The sequence below is a fragment of the Chelonia mydas genome, chromosome 14 (genome assembly GCF_015237465.2).
Source record: "Chelonia mydas isolate rCheMyd1 chromosome 14, rCheMyd1.pri.v2, whole genome shotgun sequence".
NCBI lineage: Eukaryota > Metazoa > Chordata > Testudines > Cheloniidae > Chelonia > Chelonia mydas.
Genome location: NC_051254.2, coordinates 3,847,811 through 3,871,393, shown reverse-complemented (window position 1 = coordinate 3,871,393; position 23,583 = coordinate 3,847,811). Strand labels below are relative to the sequence as shown.

Here is a 23,583-nt window from a genome sequence, read left to right as displayed (position 1 = left end):
CCAGCGGAGGGCAACAAAAATGATTAGGGGACTGGAACACATGAGTTATGAGGAGAGGCTGGGGGAACTGGGGATGTTTAGTCTATGGAAGAGAAGAATGAGGGAGGATTTGATAGCTGCTTTCAACTACCTGAAAGGGGGTTCCAAAGAGGATGGCTCTAGACTGTTCTCAGTGGTAGCAGATGACAGAACAAGGAGTAATGGTCTCAAGTTGCAGTGGGGGAGATTTAGGTTGGATATTAGGAAAAACTTTTTCACTAGGAGGGTGGTGAAACACTGGAATGCGTTACCTAGGGAGGTGGTGGAATCTCCTTCCTTAGAAGTTTTTAAGGTCAGGCTTGACAAAACCCTAGCTGGGATGATTTAATTGGGGATCGGTCCTGCTTTGAGCAGGGGGTTGGACTAGATGACCTTCTGAGGTCCCTTCCGACCCTGATATTCTATGATTCTATTGCCCAAAGAGGGGTTGTGTCAGATGGGGACACAGGCTTCCCTGGGGTCCTGGAGCAGCTGTTCCCTTGGCGGAGAGCCGGGCAAAACACCCGACAGCTCACAGCGTGGTCAAGGCAGTGCAGGGTAGCCAGCTGGGGTTTGATACCAGTGTGGAGGGAGCCCGTGGTGCGGGCCTGTTTCCACTGTCCCTGGGTATATTCAGCTTCTGGCAGTTACCGCAGCTCAGATTCCAGCCTCCTGGATCTGTGCTCAGCTCCCCACTGTGCGAACGCCCGGCTCCCCCCTCCGACACCAGGAAAGCCAGGGTCCCATTGTGCCCTGGCCATGCTGGTCGCTGCGGGGCATCCTGCTAGGGTTCTGGCTGTCTGAGCAGTAAAGCAGGGGCATGCTGGTGCACTGGGGACAGGCCAAAGCCTCCGACCCCCACCCATGTGCTGTGCCAGCTGGGGCAGAACAAACAGTCCCGGGGGCACATGCCAGGGGACAGGAGTTTTGTGTCCGTCAGGCCCAGCTGAGAAGCTAAACTACAACCCTGGGTGCTCGGGGGGGTGACCCATGCCCGTGGTGCTGCCCAGTGTGCATGGGGGGCAGCCTGCCTGCAAACAGGGAAAGAGCCTTTGGTGTTGCACGCCCCACAGCGGAAAACCCGGGCAGCAATGGGGATTCTACCAGGAATTAGTCGGGGGTGGGGAACTGTATAATTCCTCCCTTTCCCAGCATACACTGGAACACACTCCTGTTCCCGATCCCCTTTGCTGGGTGCGGAGAGGTGATGAGGACAAGGGGATGCAGCTGACAGAGGGGACAGGAATTGTGGGGGACGATGGGGGCAGCCAGCCTGGGGATCCCAGGCATGGGGTGCAATTTTCCCCCCACAAGGGGCAATGGCTGAATGGGGTGGGGAGGCCTATCTGACCCCTGCCTCCAACCCCTTGGGCCGCAGATGCCTCTCACCCTCTAGCCAGGCCCTGCCATGAGCACGTGCTGCCCCCCAGCCCTGCCGAGCTGAGAGCCCTGGCCCCGGCAGGCCCCCCTCACCTGGGAGTCGGAGATCTCGGAGGGCTTCTCCGTCAGGCTGCTGCTCTCGGCCGGGATGAGGTCGTTGTACTTGGTGACATCCTCGTCGGAGTAATGCAGGCTCCCGGGGCTGGGCCGCGGCGGGGACCTCGGCAGGGACACGGAAGCTCTACGTTTTGTTTGGAAAGGGAGAACTCTGGCGCTGGAGATGATCCCCCGGGCCCCGCTTGGGCAGATCAGCCACGGCCACCCCTGCAGGCCCCACCTGAGCCCATTGACACCCGCCCCCATGACCTCTGGGTGCTAGCAGGGCTGCTCAGAGCATCGGCTGTGAGGCCGGCACCCCAACCGTCCCCACTGCAGTCTGCTGGCCTGTGGGGCTGAGCCATTAACCAGCGGGGTCCCGGCGGCTCCGGCTTCCTCTCCTGCCAAGCAATCCTGTGGGATGCCTATGGGCTTTGCTTCGGCACAGCTGGTGTCCCAGCTCCAGGTGCTTCAGAGCAATGCCAGCCCCGCCCGCCTACAACAGCCATGAGTGAGGGGCGAGCAGCGGCAGCCTCACGGAGCCGACGGCTTTAGGTGGAGGGCCCGATCCGGAGCCACGTCCAACCCCTTTGTTGCTCCGGGCTTCACATCCCCGCCCAGAACCACCTGCGGGTGCGGATGGTGTTGGGGAGTGTCCGGCAGGTGCTTGCACACCAGTAAGCCGGCCAGTGGGGCACAGTGGGAGCGGGGGCCTGGCCCCAGATCTCTTGCTGGACACACAGAGCCCTGGGCCCCGGCGGTCGGTACCTGGTGTAGATGCCGTTCTTCCTGCAGAAGGAGTTCTTGACGGAGAGGCGCCGGTTGTTGAGCTCCAGGGCCGGGAAGCTGCCCTCGTCCAGACTCACCATCTCGCCGTGGCTCAGTGCGTTCGCCTTGGAGTTGTTCCCTGTCGGGGCGGGGTGGGAGCCATCAGCTGGGGCAGCGCCGAGCCCCGTGGGGAACCCGCACATCACACACCCGGCTACGGGACCAGCTCAGACTCCTGGGCCGACCCTCCCGGACCTGCTGTGGGGAGCGGCCTGGAGACGAGCAATGGGATTTGGAAGGGAAGCCCCCCCAAAAGTTGAGGGAGAAAGGGGGAGCAGGCAGGTGTACTGGAGCCAGGGGTTCTCCAGACCAATGACCCCCCCTCTCTCCGCAGATGTGTGGGGATAGGAAACCCCCCAGCTCAGCCAGCGGGCACCACGCCCAGCAAGCCCAGTGGCTATAAAGGGGTAGGACAGCCTTCACCCGTCCCGTCCCATCACTCAGTCTGGTCTGCGCCAGTGCCAGCCACAGCTTCGAACTGGGCTGGGAGGGCTCAGGGGACGAGCTCACCCCCCGCTCTCCAGCCAGCCCTCGGATCCCAGGGCTGCGGCGCCTTCGCGGGGCTGGCTCAAGGCCGGGGTGCTGCTCTTCACAGGTCCCCAGCGTGGCCAGGGGGCACGGGTTACGCAGAGCTCCCCATGCCAGCCCACCCCCTGGAGGCGTGAGGAGCGGGCCGCATGGCTGGTGCTCTGCTGGAAGTTGGTCTCAGCTCTGTGTCTGGTCAGCCCTGCTCGCCATGCTGCAAGCGTAGTAAAATCCTGCCCGGCATGCAATCTGCTAAGTGCCCAGGCCCTCTGGCACGCTGCGCCCAGCGGTGGGGGAGCAGGCCCTGGGCAAATCAGGGCTGAGCATCAGGAGATCTGCGTCCCAGCTCTGCCAGCAGCTCACTGGGCAAATCACCACCTGCTTGTGACTCAGTTTCCCCATCCCTAAAACGGGGATACTGATGCTTCCTGATCTCCTGCATTGGTTAACTCTTTAATGTCTATAAAGTGCTTTGAGATCCCTGAAGGGCAAGTGCTGGGGTTGGGTACAGGGTTCCTCTGCAAACAGCTGCACAAGCTGCCCGACTCTGGTCCCTTGGGGTCCCACTGCTCCCTGCCTTCCAGCTGGGCATTTCCTGGTGCAGAGCTGCCGTCGGACACTGGCACCGGCGGGGCGAACGGTACGGTGGCCCCATGAACCCAGGCACCAGTGCTAGAGGCTCTGGGTGCGACTCGCCCCAGGAGTCCAGGCTCCCAGCGCCAGGCGTCTCTCCCTTGCTCTGCTACACAAGTGTATTGACTGAGCAGGGCGGGCGGCATTAGCCCCACAATCTGAGCCCTTCATTTGGCTAAGAAAACAGAGCCGCATTTACAAACCCCGTGACCCTTCCTGCCGCTGGCAGCTCACAATGAGAGAAGCCGTTCGTTGGATCCTTAGCTCCCAGGAACATTAACACGGCCAGTGAGGAACTTTTCTAACCCATGTCTGTGGCAGAGCAGGGGTGGGATGGGCCGGTTGTGCTGGGGGGACGGTTCTGGTGTCGCTCCTCTCCCGTCAGCAGAGCAGCTTGCGGGCGAGTGGCAGAAGGCGACAAGGTCTCACCCGCAGGCCAGGGCAGCGAAGGGAAAGCTCCCACTGATCAGGCTGCTGGGTGGGGCTTTTGGGGAAACTTCCCAACGCTGGGGGGCCGGGGCAGGCCCCATGCCCAGTCCAGGAACGCCAGGGCGCACCCCGACGCTGGCTCCCCTGGGTTTGGAGTCACCAATTGAGCCACGTCCCGCCCTAACACCAGGGTTAGGGGGTGCAGGGAGGTATGTGAACCATAACAACTAGGGCAAAAGCTGATGGAGACCCCTGGCCCTCCACTGGTATATCCAGGCACCCCTCCAGCAGAGCGGCGCTGGTCTACCCCAGCCACGCGGCCAGGCCCTCTGGCTCCACAGCCACGTGGGGTGCAAGCTGCAGGCAGGGAAGGCGAAATGCAATCTCCCGTACCCAGGCACGGCTCTCGGGTTCCCAGCACTGCACCTCTGTCTTTGACACCGGGGCAGCTCGGAGCCAGCCCCCCTGGCTCCCAGCACCGTGCCCCCGGCTGGGTGAGTCTGGGGGCTGCTCCTCCCATGCTGCAGCCTCCGTGGCACCACGTCCCCTAGGCCGGGCCGGGCAGCCCCGCTGGGCACTCACCTGCGTCTGACTTCTTGGCATACTTCTTGCTCTGCCCGCGGATGATGAGGACGAAGACCAGCAGGAGGATGAAGATGAGCCCGACCAAGGCGATGACCACCAGGAACCACCACTCCTCGTAGAAGGGGTTGGCTTTCTGGGCTGGAAGGCAGCCGTAAAGAGCAGGGTAAGACCCCCACCCGCCCTGCCGGCTCACACCCTGGGGCCTGTCCTGGGTGCTAGCGGGGCTTGGAGCTTGTTTGTGTGTTGGGATGGGACCTGACTCATTCCAGGGACTCTTCCTCTGCTCCCGGGGAACCCCAATAGACTTCCAAACAACGAACCTGTTGAACTGGGGGGCTGGGATAGCAGGGGGCTGGGAGGGGGAGCTGGGGGCATTGGCAGAGCGAGGGGGAGAGTCCAGGGCTGGGTGAGCAGGGGCGATGGGTCAGGAGTGAGGGGCCCTGGCAGAGCTGGGGGGGGAGCCCAGGGCTGGGCTGGCAGGGGCAATGGGTCAGGAGTGAGGGCCCCTGGCAGAGCTGGGGGGGAGCCCAGGGCTGGGCTGGCAGGGGCGATGCGTGGGGAGTGAGGGGCATGGGCAGTGTCTGTGGGGAGGGAAGGGGAATCACAGTACGGTGACTGCCAGATGTCCTGGCCGTATCTGTCCATTTTCAGGCACCCGAGCGGAGCTGCCAAGAGTTTTCTTGTTTCCAAGGAAGCCAGTGCCCGAGCGCATGGAGAGATCACCCCCTTCCCAGGAGCGGCTGCTCCAGTGCCCTTTAACTCAGCCCCCCACCTCCTCCGCTGAGCTCCCCTCCAGTCCCGGCCCCTGCCCCCAGGGCGCTGACAGCACCTGCTGCCCCCCACCTCCTCTGTTGCTGGTTTCCCCAAGTGCCCGATCCCCTCCCCTCCTGGCCCCCCAGCCCGGGGGCAGGGGAAATGGGCTGCAGGGAGGGGGGTACATTAGGTGGGACAGGGTGAATGAGGTGGTCCATGCCTCCCTGTGGCACGAACCCTCCTTCCTGGCACAGCGGCCCCACAGACAGGCCAGGAGAGCAGCCTGGGGCACGTCCCTCCCAGCCCCAGCACCTGAGACGGAGGGGGAGGGTGCACTGGGTGTCCCGTAGCCGTAGTCGTTGACGGCGATGACCCGGAAGTCGTAGCTGACCCCCTGCTTCAGGATGTCCATGCTGAAGGTGTAGGAGGTCACCTCCCTGGGGATGTCCTTGATAAGGATGTCCCACAGCCCCTCGTCTGGAAGAGAGGAGAGGCGCCCAGCTTGGTGAGGGGCGGGAGCAGCCCTAGAGAGCCAGGGGTGGGTGCATGGGTGGGGGGCACAGGGCAGCAAGTTCCTCGCCCCAAGTGATGGGTGCAAAGGTCCTGGCTGAACGGCACACACGGCATGAGGGTCTGGAGTCAGCACCTTTGGGTGGCAGGGGGTCTCTGAGCTAACGGGGGATCGCCATCTGCTGCAGCAGCACCAGGGCGTGTACCTCCCTGGGTCTTCAGCCACCGGAGGGTCGCCTGACTGTAACCGGCTTTTCCATTGCCGTGCACGCTGAGCTTCCCCCGCGCTCTGTGCATCTGGCCCTCCTTCCCCCGTGCTCGGTGCGGCCGGCTCTCCTTCCCCCGTGCTCGGTGCGGCCGGCTCTCCTTCCCCTGGGCTCGGTGCGGCCGGCTCTCCTTCCCCCGCGCTCTGTGCATCTGGCCCTCCTTCCCCTGGGCTCGGTGCGGCCGGCTCTCCTTCCCCCGTGCTCGGTGCAGCCGGCTCTCCTTCCCCCGCGCTCTCGGAGGCTGGCCCTCCTTCCCCCGTGCTCGGTGCGGCCGGCTCTCCTTCCCCCGTGCTCGGTGAGGCCGGCTCTCCTTCCCCCCGCGCTCTGTGCATCTGGCCCTCCTTCCCCCGTGCTCGGTGCGGCCGGCTCTCCTTCCCCCGCGCTCTGTGCATCTGGCCCTCCTTCCCCCGCGCTCGGTGCGTCTGGCCCTCCTTCCCCCGTGCTCGGTGCGGCCGGCTCTCCTTCCCCCGTGCTCTGGGAGGCTGGCCCTCCTTAGCCCCGTGCTGTGTGTGGCCGGCTCTTCTTCCCCCACACTCTGTGCGGCGAGGGATCCCAGAGCGCGCTGCCCCACTGCCCCACCGGCCGCTCTGCGTGTGGCGCCGGCGGGGTTACAAAAGCAGGGCTGCCCTGGCCGCGGTTCTGCCAGGCGAAGGGGCTGGGGAACCCAGGTACAACCCAGTAGAACCTGCCTGGCGTAACCCTGTTCGGTCCCGCACTGTAGAAAGGCCCCGCGTGGGTTAGCATGGGTTACCTCAGCCTCCCTGCCTGGCGTCTGCCCACACCACCCACCGCAGCAACCTCTCAGGCCCTGGGGAGGCGCCGTCTAGAGTGGAAGGCGCTCGGGGGTGCCCGTAGGGCCTGGTCCTGCGGTGGGCCCCAGGGGCCCAGGTGCCTTGCGAGGCCACCAGCACGTGTCCTGCCCTGTAGGGATGGCAGCCGTAGGGCAGAGCTGGGCCCTGTGCTCCTGCCAGGCCAGTGGCGGGGGGAGGGAGGGGCGGGGGAATGCATGGGGAGGGGGCACGTACGGTACCTGAGGGCCGGGCCTCGATGACGGATCGGGTGATGGGCCCCTTGCCGGGATCCCCATTCGCCCAGTGGATAGTGATGGCTGAGCCATACCGGGAGATGAAGGGCTCGCCCGGTGGCCCGGGGGCACCTGGCAAACCACAACAAAATACACTGTCACAGGGAGAAAAACCACAACCTTCCCCTAACATCGCTGGGGGCGGGGGAGCCCAGCCCCCTGCCCTCCTCTCTTCTCAGCCCCCCATGGCTCCAACCCCCACGTCCAACCCCGACTGCCCATCCAGGCTCCCACTACATTGGCCCATGGGGCCTTCGGGTGAATCCTTCCTGCTGCAGAGATCTGTGCTCGTGGGAATCCTGGGGGACCCTCCCCACATCACAAAGCCACCCCCCGCCCCCGAGAGGCAGCGTGAGCCTGTGCGGCAGTGCCGTACCTTCCCCCGGCCCCGTGGTGACATTGGCCTCGATCTCGGGCCCGTAGGCGAAGGTTTTGGCCCGGATCCGGAACCTGTATGTCACGCCCTCCGCCAGGTCCTTCACCTTCATCCACAGGGGGCTGTTCCCCTTCACGTCCACCGTCACGATCTTACTCACGCCTGGGGGGCAGAGGGCACAGACATGGCATGCAGAAATCCCGGCGCCCACCCCACCCTCACAGTGCCAGGATCTGGCGTTGGGGAAGAGAGCTGCAAGCCTGGTGCTGAGTGTGGCCAAACCAACCCCGTCCGGTGTGAAATCCAGGCCTGAACCCACCTCGTTCTGGCCTGTGTGGGGCAGCGACGCCCTGCAGCCCAATTCCGAAGTAGCCAGGCTGGTGTCTCTGCTCTGGGGACTGGATCCCAGGTCTCCTGCACTGTAGCCCAGGCTGTGTCTGTTAACACCCACCTACATGGCCCAGCGAGTCCCATGTCCTTCCCCCAGTACCCTGTCGGGGCTGCTTTGCAGGAAGCACATAATGCCCCCCGCTAGCTAGCACAAGGAGAGCCTTCCTGACCCCGCGGGATCAGTGCATGCCCTGAAGCACGCCCTTTGCTTGGCAGAACCCCAGGCCCCCCTGTGCTGTGGGCGGCAAGCCAGGTTTGCAGGATCAAAGGACAATCTGCATGGCGCAGAAGGAGAAGCCCCCCCCGCCGCTCCCTGGGGTCACTGCGGCCCGCCTCCAGAGCCCTCGCTTCACAGCCCTTCCTCTGAACCCGACTCTCAGAAGCCCAGGTGGCAGCAGGGAACACTGAGCAGCCATTGTCCCCCCGGCCACCCCACCCGCGCGCTTCGCTGCGTTCTCAGGCTCTCTCCTGCCCACTTCTGGACGGCCCATCAGCCGCTTGGGGAAGAGGCGGGAGCCAACGCTCCCCCTCTTTTGTCTGTTGCTCCGGATGTAACAGCTCAGGTAGGGGAGTGGGGTGGTGGCAGCGGTGGGCTGGGCTACCGGGGGCACTGCAGAGAGACGAGGGAGGGAGGCGCTAGGCTCCAGCACCGGCTGTGGTGCTGCCCCCTCTGAAGACGTGATGAAGGCTCATTAGAGCTGGCTGCACCGGGATGTTTTGGCCCCGTGAGAATTCCGCTGCAGATGCTCTTTGCCCGGTTTTGTTTTGTTTTGGTTTTTTTCTGAATCCCGGAAACTTTTCACCAACAAAGGGTCTTGGGCCAAAATTCTCCATTTTGTTGAAAAAACCATTTTCACCGTCAAAATGGCGGGACAGAATGTGCACGGGCGCGCTCAGAACCGGGCGTCCCTGTGTCTCTCACACCCTTTGCACAGTGACCTATGGGACAAACCCAGGGATGCCCCGGCCTTGCTGCCCTGCAGCCACCTCTGGGGAGGAACACGGGAAAGGTTTTAAAGTGAACAGCAACAGAAGGGAACGGCACAAGCGGGAGTTGGGCCGGGACACTGGGCTGGTCCCCAAAGCCTAATGATGAGTTGCAGGCGGCCACAGAGAGATTCTACCCCATGCTGCTCAGCACATCCGCCTGGCCTGGGGTAAATTTAATCCTTCCCCAGAAACAGATTTTCCTGCCACCCAGGCTCCTTTACCAGCTTTGCTTCCCAGCCCCCCAGGGAGCGGTGGCCCCCGACCCCCCATCACACTCTGCCCCCTGCAGCCAATGGCCCTGCCGTACCTCCACCCCCCCCCCCCGCCCATTGAGCCCGGGACCCTTACCATCCACAGGCGTGCAGGGCTCATAGACCAGCCTGTACCCTTCCAGGATGCCATTGGGCAGCAGAGGCGGCTCCCAGGAGACGTTCACCGAGGTGGTGGTCAGCTCGCTGAACCTGATGGTGCTGGGGGCGCTGGGGGCTGCACGGAGAAAGCAGAGGGGCTTTGCAGACTTCCCCCAGCTGAGGGAGGAGAGGGGCATGGATCCCGCTGGCCCCCCTCACTCCTCTGCCAGCTCGTCCTGGGTTTGCTGGGCGGGGCGGTTGGCGAGCGAGGCCGTGGGAAAGGGATGGATTCAGTCACACTACGTCAGCGTTAACGGGTGTGTGTCTGTGACCTGCCCGAATTCCCCCCTCCCCGCAAGTCCTCCTGAGCAGGTGAGGGAAGCAGACAGGCAGTCCCTCGGAGCTGGGGATAGGGGGGGTGGGCCTGGAGACTGTGTGAGTTTGTGTTCTGTGTTTGAAAGACTTTGTCCAAGTTTGGATTACCAGGAGAGAGACACTGGACTGGGGCCTAGAGGGCCAGCATGCACCTGAGGACTCACTAAATGGGACCCTGGGAGGGGGTCACTTGAGACACTTTTGGACCAAGTGAGTTCTTAAAGGGCCCTTAGGAGGGGGGGACATTGAGGCAGGGCGCGATGGAGCGACCTTGGACCATGAGGGGGCATTCAGAAGGTGGCTGCCTGTGTTACAGTGAGTTAGCTGAGAACTCCAAACTCATCCCGCCAGTGCCAACTCCCCAGTAATACCCTCCTTGCAGGGCTGGACTCTTCAGGTCCCCCCTCTTCCCACCGCAACTCCAGAAAAGAGTGAGAGAGCCAAGTGCTCCAGACCCGATCGGAAAAAACTGATGGGCCCTGCTGGGCCCCTGTCTGCTTCTCGTCTGCAGCCCCCACGTGTCTGGGCTGTGTCTCCTCCTGACACCAGCGCGCCTCTGGTTTCCCTGTGGACCAGCTCCCTGCCAAGACACCTTGCACGTCTGGGTTATTTTGGGGAAATGCTGACGCATTACCTCTCGGGTGGGCGGGAGGAGGAAGGGGTTAATGCCCCCGTTGCCCTTTTCCCCGGGGGGCAGGAATGGTCAAGGAGAACGAGGTGTTGTTGCAGCGCCCTCAAAGCCCGCCCAGCAGAGTGTCTCCGGGACTTGGTCCCTGAGGCCCCCCCGAAAGGCTACCTGGGCAGATCCAGCACAAAGAACTGGGGCGATTATTTTCAGCCTCCTCCTTGGTGCTGTGCCAAGAAGAAGCCCAAGGCCGTGACGAGAGGCTGGCTCCGAAACCGCCACTGCTCCGCCCCTGCGGGTGACAGGCTGGAACCCCAGGGCCAGCTCCTGCACGGGCATCAGCTGGGGCAGCACCGTTGGTGGCAGTGGGGTACCATGGCCAGACACAGCTGTGGATCCGGCCCGGTTCCCCCATGCTGGCTCCGTACCTGGAGTACTTGGATGCACTGGCTGGTTTACTTCTTGAATGGGAAGGGAGGGCTTTGGGGGCTTCAGCAGCCAGGCGTCCCCACAGCATCGCTAACTGCAGAGCCCCGCCCCCGCCTGGCTTCAATCCCAGGCCGAGGCCAAAAGTGGGACGAGTCTGTCAGGTCTCAACCTAGAAGAGCCTCATCTGCAAATAGCACCGAACCACCCCCCAGGAGCACAGCTCGGCTCAGCGGCCAGCCTCTGCTCAGGACAGGACCAGAACACAGAGGGACGTGGTGGCAACACACAGGGCTTGGCAGAGCTGGGTGGGGGGAGTCCAGGGCTGGGATAAGGCGGGGGAGGAGGGGCTGCAGGATGGGATGGAGCACGTGGGCCGCTGTGCGATCCCTCCTGATTCGCGGCCCCATCAGTGAAAGGAGGATGGGCCTGGTGTCCCCAGGCACGGCAAGGAGCCCACCTGCCTGCTGCGTCCTGCCCCTGACGAGGACGCTGCGGGGCCCGTCCCCGGCGGCGTTGAAGGCCAAGACGGTGATCAGGTATGAGGTGTATCCCGTGAGGTTCTTCAGCTTGGCCCCATTCTCGGGCAGGAAGAGCGTCTTCACCCGCTCCGTGCCATTCTGGCGCTGGGCCTCCCAGAAATAGATCTGCAGGGGGTGGGAGTGACGGGGAAGAAGAGGACTGGGGTAAGGCCAGGCCCAATGCTGGCAGGGGCCTGACATAGCTGCTGGCCCCGCTGATCCCCAGGTGCTCCCCTTCACAGCCTGCTCCCGGCGCTGACCACCCCGGGCTGGGGCTCCCCCCACACAGACTCAGCTTCCCCCAGATCCCGCCCGCCTGGCTTCTCCTTCTGCAGAGCAGCACCGGGAAATGGTCCCCGCTGCTGGCCCCTTGGTGGAGCGACTGGGGCGGTGGCTGCTCTGCGGTGGAGGAGATGTAGGGCCATTTATATTTAAGGTCCCCTGACCCCCAAGAAAGACCCCGCCCCATCTTTCAGTGGGACACAGTCAGACAAGCTCCAGAAGGAGGAAAGCTCCTGGACCTTGCCTACCCTACAGTGGTGTAGCCAGGCCGGTGCCCCCTCCTAGGGCTGGTCCGAACAGGAAACGCACCCGCTTGGCACAGGGAAGGGGGCAGGGGAGTTCAACCAATTTCTCGAAACCTCTGTGAGGGGATATCGACTGCGGGTCAAAAGCAGCTTTTCTGGGTTTAGCTTAAACGCCTGCTGATCAGTTTCAGCCAAGCGCCACCGGGCTGCTCTCAAAGTGAAGTGAGTGTGTCCACATGGGGCTTGCACCGGTTTCATTAAGTCTCATTTTCAGCCCCTCGAAGATAAAGGCCTGCAGTGTCTGGGTCTGGACAGTTGCAGGTTCTAGAACCAGCAAAGCTCCAGAGGCGTCTCCACTCCAGAAGCCCCCAGAAGCCCCTCTTGGTTCCAAAGGGCCCAGCCAAACACATGCCGGGAGCACAGAAGACGCACGCCCGTCTCTGGCTCTGAGTCGGAGAAGGGGCTTTCCTGTGTCCAGAGGAAAGGAGGGAGCAGGGTGCGTTGGCTCCAGGCCACGCTAGATGAAAAATGTGACCCACATTTTTCCCTTGGCTTAGCTAGGTCACAGCCCAGAGAATCAAACGCGGGCCGAGGTCACCCTTGAGTGGTGCCAAAATATCCAGGGAGAGGCTGTACGGTCCCAGCAATCCTGCCCCGGTCCCACTTCCCTGAGAGCTGCAAAGCCACTGCCCAGAACTGGCCCTCTGCAGCACACCCCATGGCCTGGGCATGGGCCCATTCTGCCCCCGCCCGCTGACCCAGTATCCCGCAGCGGTACGCCCCCACCAAACTACAGCGAGCGTCAGCTCAGGGGCACAGGCCAACCCCAGCCCTACAGGGGATGCAATGGAGTGGCCGGCCAAGCTGAAAGCTCCCACCACTGGGATGTGGGGCAAAGAAGTCCGGCCTGTGTGGAAATGCCAGGGCCCTGCCCAAATCCCAGCTATGCCCTGCTGCAGGGAGTGCCCAGACCCCTGAGAGAGCCCGGACAACAGGGCTGGTGCAGGATTGGAAGTGAAACCGCGCCACCTGCTGAGCACACCGGGAACTGCGCACAGCTGTGGGGGGGTGGGGGTGGGGGTGTGTGGGGGTGTGTACACAAGCGCCATGCCAGCTGACTCAGGGCTGGGCACTGCCCCCGGGGTGGAAGAACCCGCGACGGCTGGGCACTGCAGCTGCAGGGTGGCAACAGACTGAGCAGTGAGGGGTGGTGGCGACATCCCCTGTTCCCATTCCCTTGCAAACCCGATGCCACGGACTGCTGGGCATTAGCCCTCCTGGCTCTGATGGCGTCGGGTCAAACAGGTTCACTGTGCTTTGTATTCCTGGAGCGCCTTCTACCCGAGCATCTCCCAGCCCCGACCAGTTAAACTCAGTCCCTCCTTCACACACCCGGCTCAGTGCTCCTGGCCCTGTTGGCATCAGAGGGAAACTGAGGCACGGAAGGGTTGCTGAGTTGGTGTTGAGTGGGTAGCCAATGGGAACTCTGGGTGCCCAGCTCCCCTCAGCGACGTGCCCCTCGGGGAGCCGGGGCAGAGGGGGGTGGGCGGGCTCCTGGGTGCTGTGCGGATTGTAACAGCCAGCGGGAGATGGGGGGCCAGTACCTTATAGCCCTGGATGTCTCCGTTCTGCGCCTCCAGGGGGGGCGGCTCCCACGTGACGTCCAGCTGGGTGGCCGTGGTGGTCTGAACGGCCACGTTCTGCGGCGGGGCGGTGGGCACTACAGAAGGAGAGCGAGTGGGGTGAGAGCGCCCGAGCCCCCCGGCACTCCCGTCCCCCCGGCACGGCAGCTGGGGTGCAGCGGGAGAGGGGGAGGTCTGATCGCACCCTCTCCCTGCGGACACCGGGGGTCTCTCCGAGTCCTGCAGCCGCTGTGCCGCCATCCATGGGCCATGGCCACCGAATCCCAGCCCTTCGCCTGCTCAGACGGTGTCCTGCTGCTGGCTGGCGGCTGGGGAGCGGGGCAGGCTGCGGGCACAGGCTGGCTCCTGGCGGGGAAGCGCAGCCCCGGCCGCCGATAGGGAACGGCAACAGCGACCTGCTCCGGGAGAGGCTCCCTTAGCTCAGCTGGGCAGGGCCCGTGAATTCCCTGGCGAGCGCTGGACGCGGCCAAGGGACGGGGCGGCCCTTAGTGACCAATGGGGGAGCTCGAAGCCTGCCCGGAAGCAGAGATGCCCACACAGCCCTGACTCACCCGCCTCGCCCACGAAGACCTCCTGGGGGGGGCTGGAGGGCCCCTCGCCCGCGGCATTGTACACGCTCATGCGGATCTCGTAACGCCTGTGCTTGCTCAGATCTGCAGGGGGTGAGAGGAGGGGAAGTGGGTGCCAGGAAGAGCCGGGCAGGGGCCCATCCACAGGGCCAGGAGCACTGGTGTTTCACCTCCCTCCCATGAACCCCTTCTCTGCCCCCTCGGGGCTAGGCCGGGCGGTGGGGATGTCCTGTCTTGCTGTGATACCCCAGCCGCAGGGGGCAGCTCTGCCGGTACGTCTGCCCCCCGTCCCAGGTACGATGGGGAGCAGTGAAGTGACTAACGGTCGCCCGTAGGTACCCAGCTAATACCCCGGGCACCCTGCGCTTTCTGGAAGGCGGAGGGGGGGGAAGTCAGGAGGGGAGCGACACGCAGACGGACAGAGACGAGCCCCGAAGCAGAGAGCGGAGACTTACTGTCCAGTTCGTGGTGCGTGAGGCCGGCTCCGGTCAGGTTCCGCACGGCGTACCCTGCTGCGGGCGTTGAGAGGGAGCGCAGGGGAGAGCGGTCAGTGGGGTTAGTCACACACAGACACAACAAGCAGGACGGACGCCCCGCAGGCCTGGGAGTGGCGGGACGGCGCAGGGGGCAGCGTTGGTTAGCGGGGAGGGAGAAGAAACCCCGTGGAGCTACACTGCTATCACCAGGGGTTCAGAGGAGCCAGAGCTGGGAAGCACCCCGGGAGTGACAGGAGCTGGCTGTGCCCTGCCGCGTGCGTACGCCCTGGGGACTGCCCTCAGACTGCTTCCTGCCTCCCTGGCCCTGGCATGCCCCGGCTCAGCTCCTCTGAAGGGAGTCCTCTCTGGCATTGGCATTAGCCCTGCTGGCAGTGCCAGCCTGCCTGCTGCCCACCTAGCCTCTGCCCTACCACCCCACTCCCCTTCTCCGCTACCAGGGCCTGGGCTGCAGCCCTCCCCAGTGATGCTGTTCCTCTGCGTAGCAGCCTGGGCGTTAACCGGTGCCAGCAGGGAGCGCGCAGCACAGTTCCAGTGTCGGCGCCAAGATCAGAGATGACTGACAGTCCTCAGCACAGCAACCCTGGGAATTGGGGGCCGGGGCTCCCCTCAGGGGGGCTTCAGCATCGTCTGGGGAGGACCTCAGCCCCTGGCCAACTCCCCTGGCCCCTGGTTAAGCGAACAGGAGACTTCGCAAACAGGGAAAAGGAAAAAAAAGCATCAGGTCAAATTTCGGTCTCCCCAGCTAACCAACATCCCTCCCAAGCCCTCACCTCCTGACCTCCTAGCCCTCTCCAGATTCCCCCCAGAGAGCAGCCCCCTGCCCCGCCCCCTCCCTCGGCATCAGCACTCACACCACCAGCCATGTCACCCCCCCCCGAGGCGCGGGGCTCAGCCCTGCAGGGTGACGCTGCCCCGAGCCCCACGGGAGAAGAGTGGGACACGCTGGCCCAGGACAGCTCCTGGAGCTCAGATCGGTGCGCTGGAGGCTCTGGGGCCGGCCGGCTGGTGTCCACACACAGAGCGCTCGGGGGGGCTGCAAGGCAGGGCACGGGGCGGGGCTGAGCATCACGGAGAGCCCCGTGGGGTGGGGTGAGAGGAATCCCCCCATGACGTCCCTTCCCCACCCGTCTGCGTTCCCAGGGGACCGAATAAGGGCACTCACGGGTGAGCTCCGTCCACTTGGCGCCGGGGCTGCTGACGCTGCGCGTGGTGAAGCCGCGCAGCCCGTCGTAGACCAGCTCCCGGTAGCGGATCCGGAAGCCCAGCAGGATCCCGTTGATCTTGTCCTCGGTGGGGGGCTGCACGGGGGGGGACAGGAGCCAAGAGGCGGGGGCAGTCAGTGGGGGGGAGCCCATGGAGACGGTGCATGGCACTGCCCGCCCCCGGAGCCTGTGCTGCCCTCACCCCCTGTGGGATTTCCCCCTTCGCTCGCTGTCTCCCGCTGCGCCCTGCTGCAAGGAGGCTCCCTACAGCCAGGGAGGGCTCAGGGGTCCTTGCAGAGCCCAGACCTGGGGTAAGGAGGGATCTAACCTGAGAGGTGCAAGGTGCCTTAGCCGCGCTCCCAGCCCCTGCAGATCCCCGGAGCCCCGAGCCCCCTGGGAAGCAGCAGGATCCACTGGGGCCAGCCTGCTTCCGGCCCCTCTCTGCGGCAGGCACTCGGTGCCCCGGATGCCGGGGTCCTACTCGACCAGCAGCGGCATGCGGGAGCTTTGGAGCGGATGCAGCACCGGGTGGCAAAGCCACACTGGCAGTTAGCCAGTGGCCCTGCCCAGGGAGAGCAGAGTGGACAGGAACGGCAGGCGAGGGGATCCGCAGTGCCGAGGGGACCCGGCTCCCAGGCCCCCCCCGGGGCTCGGGAAAGTGAGTCAAGCCGCTGCCTTACAGAGACGGGCGGGGGCAGCGCAGAGCCGCACGGTACCTGCCAGCGGATGAGGACGGAGGTGGTGGTGTGAGGCATGACCGAGAGGATGGTGGGGGCTTCCTCTGGGGCTGGGGGGAGAAGAAACATAGGTGAGATGCTGAGAGGCACGAGGGTCCCTCCCCCTGGCCAGGAAAGCAGGTGCTGGCTGGCTCCAGACTCTCGCTCCCTCCCACCCTGCGCAGCTCAGGCGGTCGGAGCCTTCCACAGGGTCGCTGGTTTGAATCCCCGCCACGCTGGGAGAGGTGAGCCAATGGGCCCGCGTGACCAACCCCCACCTCGCCCCAAGGAGCGCCAGCTGGCCTGCTGGCTGACCACTCGACGGGCCCCAGGGAACAAGGCTGCCTCATTCCACAGACAAGGCTCCGGCCTGGAGTGTGCTGGGAGCCGTGACCCAGCATGGGCTGCACCCTGCCACTGAAGAGACGAGGCTGGCACCGGGCGCCCTGCAGCCTCCGTGCGCCGTGTCTCCCATGCCTGCCCGGGGCCGAGCCCAGCTGGCAATGGGCCACCAGCCCAGTCCCGCAGGGAAGGGGCACTGACCGGCCTGCAAGGTGGTGAGTGACTCCGACTCTTGGCTGTATTCGCTGTCCCCGATGTCGTTGGTCGCCTTGATGCGGAACTTGTAGGAGGTGAAGGGCTTCAACCTGGGCCAGGAGCACACGGGAGGGGAACGGGATGGGTGTGAGGCACAGCTTGGGGGCTGCAGGGCAGGGGTCCAGTGCCTTCCAGTAGAGGCAGGATATAAAATGGAGCAGCCTTACTTTGGCCAGGGCATGGTGGGGGATGAGATCAGCCCCACAAAAGCCATTCTCCTAATTTCAGGTGGGGAAACTGAGGCACAGAGCGGTGCCTAAGGTTGGTGGCAGAGCCGGGAATAAAAGCCTGATCTCCTGACTCCCAGACCAGTGCCCCTAGGCCACGCTGCCTCTCGCCTGCCCCACCCTGCCACAGACCTTACCGGGCCTTGCCCACTTCGAAGGCCCCCGCCTCACCTGTCCACGACGAAGGAGGTGGCGTTGTGGCTGACGGAGGCGGAGTGCAGTGTCCACTCGCCAGCCGGCAGCTCGCGGGTCTGCACGGTGTAGTACCGGACCGGCGAGAGGCCGTCGCTGCCCGGCTCCCAGCACAAGAGCACACTGCAGGCCTTCACGTCCTCCTGCTGCACCACGGGCTTGCTGGGGGGCTGCGGGCGGTCTGAGGAGGGGGAGAAGGGTGTGAGGGCTCGGCCAGAAGGCCCAGCAAGGCTGCACCTGGCCCCCGTTCCCCCCTTGGGCAGGGCCTGGGTTCCACACCCGCGGCTGCCTTGGAGCCGTGCCCCACCCCTGCCCTGGGAGAGCGCCTCCCAGCCCCGGCACGGTTACCTCTCTTCTCGGTGGTCACCACCAGCGCCTCGGCCGCCTCGCCCCAGCCTTTGCGGGTCTGCGCCGTGATGCGGAAGAGGTAGGTTGACTCCGGCTGCAGGCCGGCGGCCGTGTACTGGCGGGCGCTGGGGTTGAGCACCTCCACGGTGGCAGCGTTGGCGCTGGTGGTGTTCAGGCGGTGGGTGATCTGGTACGCTGCGGAGAAGGGGGACGGAGGCGGTCAGCAAGTGCCGGGGCAAGGCTGCCCCCCACCCCGGCCTGCAAGGGGGCAGAGAGGCTGCTCCAGGAGAAGCAGGATGGAGCCAGGACTGGCAGGGGGAGGCACAAACGAGCCAGTCGTGAGCGCCTGGGCCCAGCTCCCCGCGCAAGGTCCGGCCCTGGGGCCTGCCCGGGAGGTGACCCCACGCCGGGTGCGGGAGGCGCTGGGCTGGCTCCCCTGTCTCAGCCTGGGCGAGACGTTCACAAATGTCCATGTCTGCCCCGCAGCAGGAAGATGGGTGCCCTTGCCCAGCCCATCTCGCTGCCAGGCAGGGCTGGGCTCGGGCTGCCACCCAGCGAGAACGGGAGGGGATTCTGCTTCCCTCTGGCAGCTGATGGGGCTCGCCAGCTCTGTGATTTATCAGGGGCGCAGCTTGGGCGCCTCCAGGGACCCAGGGACCGAGGCGGCTGGCTCCTGCCTGGTGCAGAGAAGCCCTGAGCGGCGGAGTAGCTGCTTCAGCAGCCGCCATTCCCCCAGCGGGAACATGCTGTGCACAGGGACATGCGCTGGTGGGCGACTTCCTGCAGAGGCCCCCAGCACGACCCTCCCCCCTGCAGGGCTCAGCTCAGCTGCATCCCCGGGCCCCAGCCCTGTCGCTCACACCCAGCTGCATGCCCGCGAAACACCCGCCAGCACAGCGACATCACACCCTCCCGCTGCCCAGCATCCCGAGCACGGCCCCCTCCCAGCGTTCCCGGGACCGCTACCCACACGCCAGGGCGCTCGGAGAAGCGCTTACCTAGAATGATGCCGTTAGGCGCGGCTGGGGGCTGCCAGATCAGCCGGACTGAAGTGGTCCTCACTTCTGGGAAGAGGATGCCCACCGGGGGCCCGGGCACTGGGGCAGGACGAGAGCAGAGGGCGCGCTGGGTGATGGGCATGAGGGCTCAGAGCCCTCGGCCGGAGCAAACGGGGAATGGAGCCCGTCCCAGCCCAGCGGCTGGGGGAGCCCGCTGGCCAAGCCCTGAAGCTAGTGGCTGCTGGGCCTCCATCGCAGAACTCTGCTGGGTGCACCTGGGTGCAAATGCCCCACAGGGCACCCGGGGCGACCCCTCCTCTGGGAGCCGTCCCGCTGAAAACTGCCAACGACCTGTGTGAGACTGACGGAGCAGGCTGTGCAGAAAGACTCCCACACGCACACGCACGTACTTAGGGACAGAGATGCACCCCCCAGAGACAAACACCGACCCGCCCTCCACACCTTTAGGGACACCCTCCCCACACACCAACACACACCTTTAGGGACACCCACCCCACCCCACCCCCACAGCCCCTTTAGGGGCACACACCAACACTCACCCTGCTAGGGAACCCCCCCATCCGTACCCACCCCCTTAGGGGCATGCACACTCCCTCCTCAGCATACCCTGGGGGCACAAACACACACATGCAGGCATGGGGGCACACCCGAGCGTTTGTGCACTCCCCCGGGGGCCCAGATGCACACTCAGGAAGGCAGACAGGGCGAAGTGCTCTCTCCTGCCCTGTTACGTCCCCACGTCGTATTTCTGGGGCTGGCACCCCCACCCCTGCCCGTGCAGAGGCCAGAGCCCTCCCAGAACGGGCAGACAGAGGGGGAGGCTGTCCGCACTGAGCGTGACAGAGGGCCGACCAGAGGCTGTTTTCTCCTCATCCCAGCGTGACGGGGGCACTCGCCCTTCCACTGACTGGCCCTCGTTTGCGCCCGGCCTCACCCCGCGTGTCACCCGCCGCGAGCGCCGCCCCGTCCAAGGACCCCGAGCGCCCCGTCAGCGCGAATGGGCGGGGGAGGAGTGGCGCCTACCGTCGTCCAGAGTCCTCTCCAGGATGGGTGGGGAGCTGGGCGCGCCGTCCCCGACCCGGGTGAAGGCCAGCACGCGGATCTCGTACAGCACGTACTTGCCCAGGCCCGCAAGCTGGGCGCTGCGGGAGGCGTTCCCCTCGGCCGGCCAGAACCGGGCCCGCGCGTCCGAGTCCTTCTCCTTGTACACGACCTGGAGCACAGCCCACGTGAAACCGATGGAGCCAGGGCCGCACGCCCCGGTGCTGCCCTGCCATGCCAGCCGAACCCACTTCCCAGGCTGAAGGGGGCCCCCCGCGGGTGGGGCCGGGGCACCCGACAGCCCCTCAGTTCACAGCCCCATGCAGGGCACCAGGGGACAGAGCGCCACGCTGCATGCAGGGCAGCCTGTCCCCAAGGAAAAGCCATGGCAGGAGCATTGACAGGCATGTTTCGGGGAGCCCAGGAGTGGAATAGCCACAGGCCACAGGACTGGGGGAGCAGCGGGTTGCGGGTCGGGATTGAGGGGACCAGCAGAGCTGGTGGGGGGCAGCCCAGGGCTGGCATAGCAGGGGGGTTGTGGATCGGGATTGAGGGACAGAGCTGGTGGGGGAGCCCAGGGCTGCGTTGCAGGGGGCTGTGGGTGGGGTTGGGGGCAGGGGCACAGCTGGGGGGGAGCCCAGGGCTGCGTTGCAGGGAGCTGTGGGTGGGGCTGAGGGGCAGAGCTGGTGGGGGGGGAGCCCAGGGCTGTGTCCCAGGGGGCGGTGGGTGGGGTTGGGGGCAGGGGCACAGCTGGGGGGGAGCCCAGGGCTGCGTTGCAGGGAGCTGTGGGTGGGGCTGAGGGGCAGAGTGGTGGTGGGGGAGCCCAGGGCTGCGTCCCAGGGGGCGGTGGATGGGGTTGGGGGCAGGGGCACAGCTGGGGGGGAGCCCAGGGCTGCGTTGCAGGGGGCTGTGGGTGGGGCTGAGGGGCAGAGCTGGTGGGGGGGGGAGCCCAGGGCTGCATCGCAGGGGGCGGTGGGTGGGGTTGGGGGCAGGGGCACAGCTGGGGGGGAGCCCAGGGCTGCGTTGCAGGGAGCTGTGGGTGGGGCTGAGGGGCAGAGCTGGTGGGGGGGAGCCCAGGGCTGCGTCGCAGGGGGCGGTGGGTGGGGTTGGGGGCAGGGGCACAGCTGGGGGGGAGCCCAGGGCTGCGTTGCAGGGAGCTGTGGGTGGGGCTGAGGGGCAGAGCTGGTGGGGGGGAGCCCAGGGCTGCGTCCCAGGGGGCGGTGGGTGGGGTTGGGGGCAGGGGCACAGCTGGGGGGGAGCCCAGGGCTGCGTTGCAGGGGGCTGTCGGTGGGGCTGAGGGGCAGAGCTGGTGTGGGGGGAGCCCAGGGCTGCGTTGTAGGGGGCTGTGGGTGGGGCTGAGGGGCAGAGCTGGTGGGGGGGAGCCCAGGGCTGCGTCCCAGGGGGCGGTGGGTGGGGGTGGGGGCAGGGGCACAGCTGGGGGGGAGCCCAGGGCTGCGTTGCAGGGAGCTGTGGGTGGGGCTGAGGGGCAGAGCTGGTGGGGGGGAGCCCAGGGCTGCATCCCAGGGGGCGGTAGGTGGGGTTGGGGGCAGGGGCACAGCTGGGGGGGAGCCCAGGGCTGCGTCACAGGGGGCTGTGGGTGGGGTTGGGGGCAGGGGCACAGCTGGGGGGGGAGCCCAGGGCTGCGTTGCAGGGAGCTGTGGGTGGGGCTGAGGGGCAGAGCTGGTGGGGGGGAGCCCAGGGCTGCGTCGCAGGGGGCGGTGGGTGGGGTTGGGGGCAGGGGCACAGCTGGGGGGGAGCCCAGCGCTGCGTTGCAGGGAGCTGTGGGTGGGGCTGAGGGGCAGAGCTGGTGGGGGGGAGCCCAGGGCTGCGTCCTAGGGGGCGGTGGGTGGGGTTGGGGGCAGGGGCACAGCTGGGGGGGAGCCCAGGGCTGCATTGCAGGGAGCTGTGGGTGGGGCTGAGGGGCAGAGCTGGTGGGGGGGAGCCCAGGGCTCCGTCCCAGGGGGCGGTAGGTGGGGTTGGGGGCAGGGGCACAGCTGGGGGGGAGCCCAGGGCTGCGTCCCAGGGGGCAGTGGGTGGGGCTGAGGGGCGCCGGCCCAGCTCTCAAGGTGGCTGCTGCGTCCGAACGAGCGATCACACGGGCTGACACCCACCTTGTAGCCCAGGATGAGCCCGTTGCGATCCGCCTCGGGGATCTCGTTCCATCGGACCAGCATGCTGCTGGAGGTGGTGGCCAGCGCGGACACGTTGGTGGGGCCGGACGAGGGGACTGGCGGGGGGAGAAGAGAGTGAGGTCAGAAGCCGGCCCGGCTGCTGCCCTTGGCAGTGGGGCCAGGAGCCGGGCAGGGCACACCCAGGCTGGGGGTCTGATGGGCACTGCAAGCTCAGGGGCAGCTGGGCACAGGACAGGGATCTCTCCGCCGGCCCAGCGGTGGGGCAGGCCCCAGAGCCGGCGGGGGGAGCAGCAGGTACCTGACTCCCTGGTGCGTCCCAGCACGACGTGGCTCCAGGGCCCGGCCCCGATGGCGTTGAAGGCCTGGACCTGCACGCGGTACTCCGTCCACTCCTCCAGGTCCTCGATGGTGAACTCCCGCTCCACCCGGTCGTGGATCACGTGCACCACCGTCCTGCCCCGCCCGTCCGCCCGCGTGTACCGCAGCTTGTAGCCCACCGACTCCGGGTTCCCGTTGTACTCCAGCTCCGGGAGCGGCTGCGGGAGGGGGTGACACTCAGCACCAGCCACCCTCACCCGGCCCCCCCCCAGCCGCTAACAAACGTACCCTCCCCCACACCCAGCACAGCCCCCGCTAACAAACGTACCCTCCCCCACATCCAGCACAGCCCCCCAAACCCACATCCCCTCCCCCCCACGCCCAGCACAGCCCCCCGCTAACGTACCCTCTCCCCACGCCCAGCACAGCCCCCCAAACCCACGTACCCTCCCACCCACGCCCAGCACAGCCCCCCGCTAACAAACGTACCCTCCCCCACACCCAGCACAGCCCCCCAAACCCACGTACCCTCCCCCCACGCCCAGCACAGGCCCCCCAAACCCACATCCCCTCCCCCCCACTCCCAGCATAGTCCCCCACTAACAAACATACCCTCTCCCCACGCCCAGCACAGCCCCCCGCTAACCCACGTACCCTCCCCCCACGCCCACCACAGCCCCCACTAACCCATGTACCCTCCCTCCACATAGCCCCCCGTTAACCCACGTTCCCTCCCCCACACCGAGCATAGCCCCTCGCTAACCCCATTCATCCAGATTCATCCCCTTGCCCAACGAACCTGTGTGCAGGTCCCCCCCAGCACACAAAGGCCTATTAGCCTCCCCCGGCATTGCAATGCACAGCCAGGCTGCTTCCCGGCACCCCACAGGAAGACAGTGGCTAACGCTGCATTAAACAAGGCTGCAGCCCCCAGACCCTGTGACTGCCATTTTCTCTCTGCTTCATTCCCGGCTCCCCACCCAAGGGAGCGCCCCGGGCAGTGCCTGTCCGGGCAGAGGGTGGGCACCGGCCCGGGGTTTACCTGGCCGCCCCGCATTGTCACTTACCATCCAGCGCAACCACAGGCTGGTCTCGCTGGCCGTCCGCAGGGTGACGTTGGCGGGCGCCACGTCCGGGGGAGCCTGCAGGGTCTGCATCCTCCTGGAGGGCACGCTGGGCGGGCTGGTGCCCACGATGTTCACCTGCCGGAGGCGGAAGCTGCGCGGAGCGGAGCCAAGTCACCGTGGGCAGGGAGGAGGGCTGGGACTCAGGAGGGCTGCGGGCACCCCCCATCCCCTTCCCGAGGGCAACGGGGCGCGGGCTACAATACAGCCCCCACCCCCTGTCAGCGCATAGCTCAGGGCGTCCCCACCGGCAACGCTGCACCCACGCTGT

At 66.0% G+C, this 23,583-nt stretch overlaps 1 protein-coding gene across 2 annotated transcripts in view; it reads right to left on the bottom strand.

Moving 5' to 3' along the window:
• The window catches only part of SDK2 (sidekick cell adhesion molecule 2), a 180,786-nt gene that overhangs the window by 5,426 nt on the left and 151,777 nt on the right, over positions 1-23,583 (bottom strand). The window contains exons 25-45 of one of the 2 annotated variants that reach the window (XM_037914340.2): positions 23,256-23,406; positions 22,169-22,406; positions 21,850-21,965; positions 19,721-19,910; positions 18,677-18,775; positions 17,679-17,873; positions 17,310-17,511; positions 16,858-16,961; positions 16,315-16,385; positions 15,559-15,694; positions 14,355-14,408; positions 13,882-13,983; positions 13,292-13,407; positions 11,100-11,286; positions 9,212-9,349; positions 7,484-7,645; positions 7,054-7,179; positions 5,560-5,724; positions 4,492-4,632; positions 2,263-2,401; positions 1,492-1,639 (exon numbers count right to left, since the gene is read on the bottom strand). In XM_037914340.2, the coding sequence (XP_037770268.1) occupies positions 1,492-1,639; positions 2,263-2,401; positions 4,492-4,632; positions 5,560-5,724; positions 7,054-7,179; positions 7,484-7,645; positions 9,212-9,349; positions 11,100-11,286; positions 13,292-13,407; positions 13,882-13,983; positions 14,355-14,408; positions 15,559-15,694; positions 16,315-16,385; positions 16,858-16,961; positions 17,310-17,511; positions 17,679-17,873; positions 18,677-18,775; positions 19,721-19,910; positions 21,850-21,965; positions 22,169-22,406; positions 23,256-23,406 (2,980 nt within the window). Of the gene's footprint in view, positions 1-1,491; positions 1,640-2,262; positions 2,402-4,491; positions 4,633-5,559; positions 5,725-7,053; positions 7,180-7,483; positions 7,646-9,211; positions 9,350-11,099; positions 11,287-13,291; positions 13,408-13,881; positions 13,984-14,354; positions 14,412-15,558; positions 15,695-16,314; positions 16,386-16,857; positions 16,962-17,309; positions 17,512-17,678; positions 17,874-18,676; positions 18,776-19,720; positions 19,911-21,849; positions 21,966-22,168; positions 22,407-23,255; positions 23,407-23,583 lie in introns of both variants that reach the window. The other variant, XM_043528404.1, reaches the window with a different exon arrangement.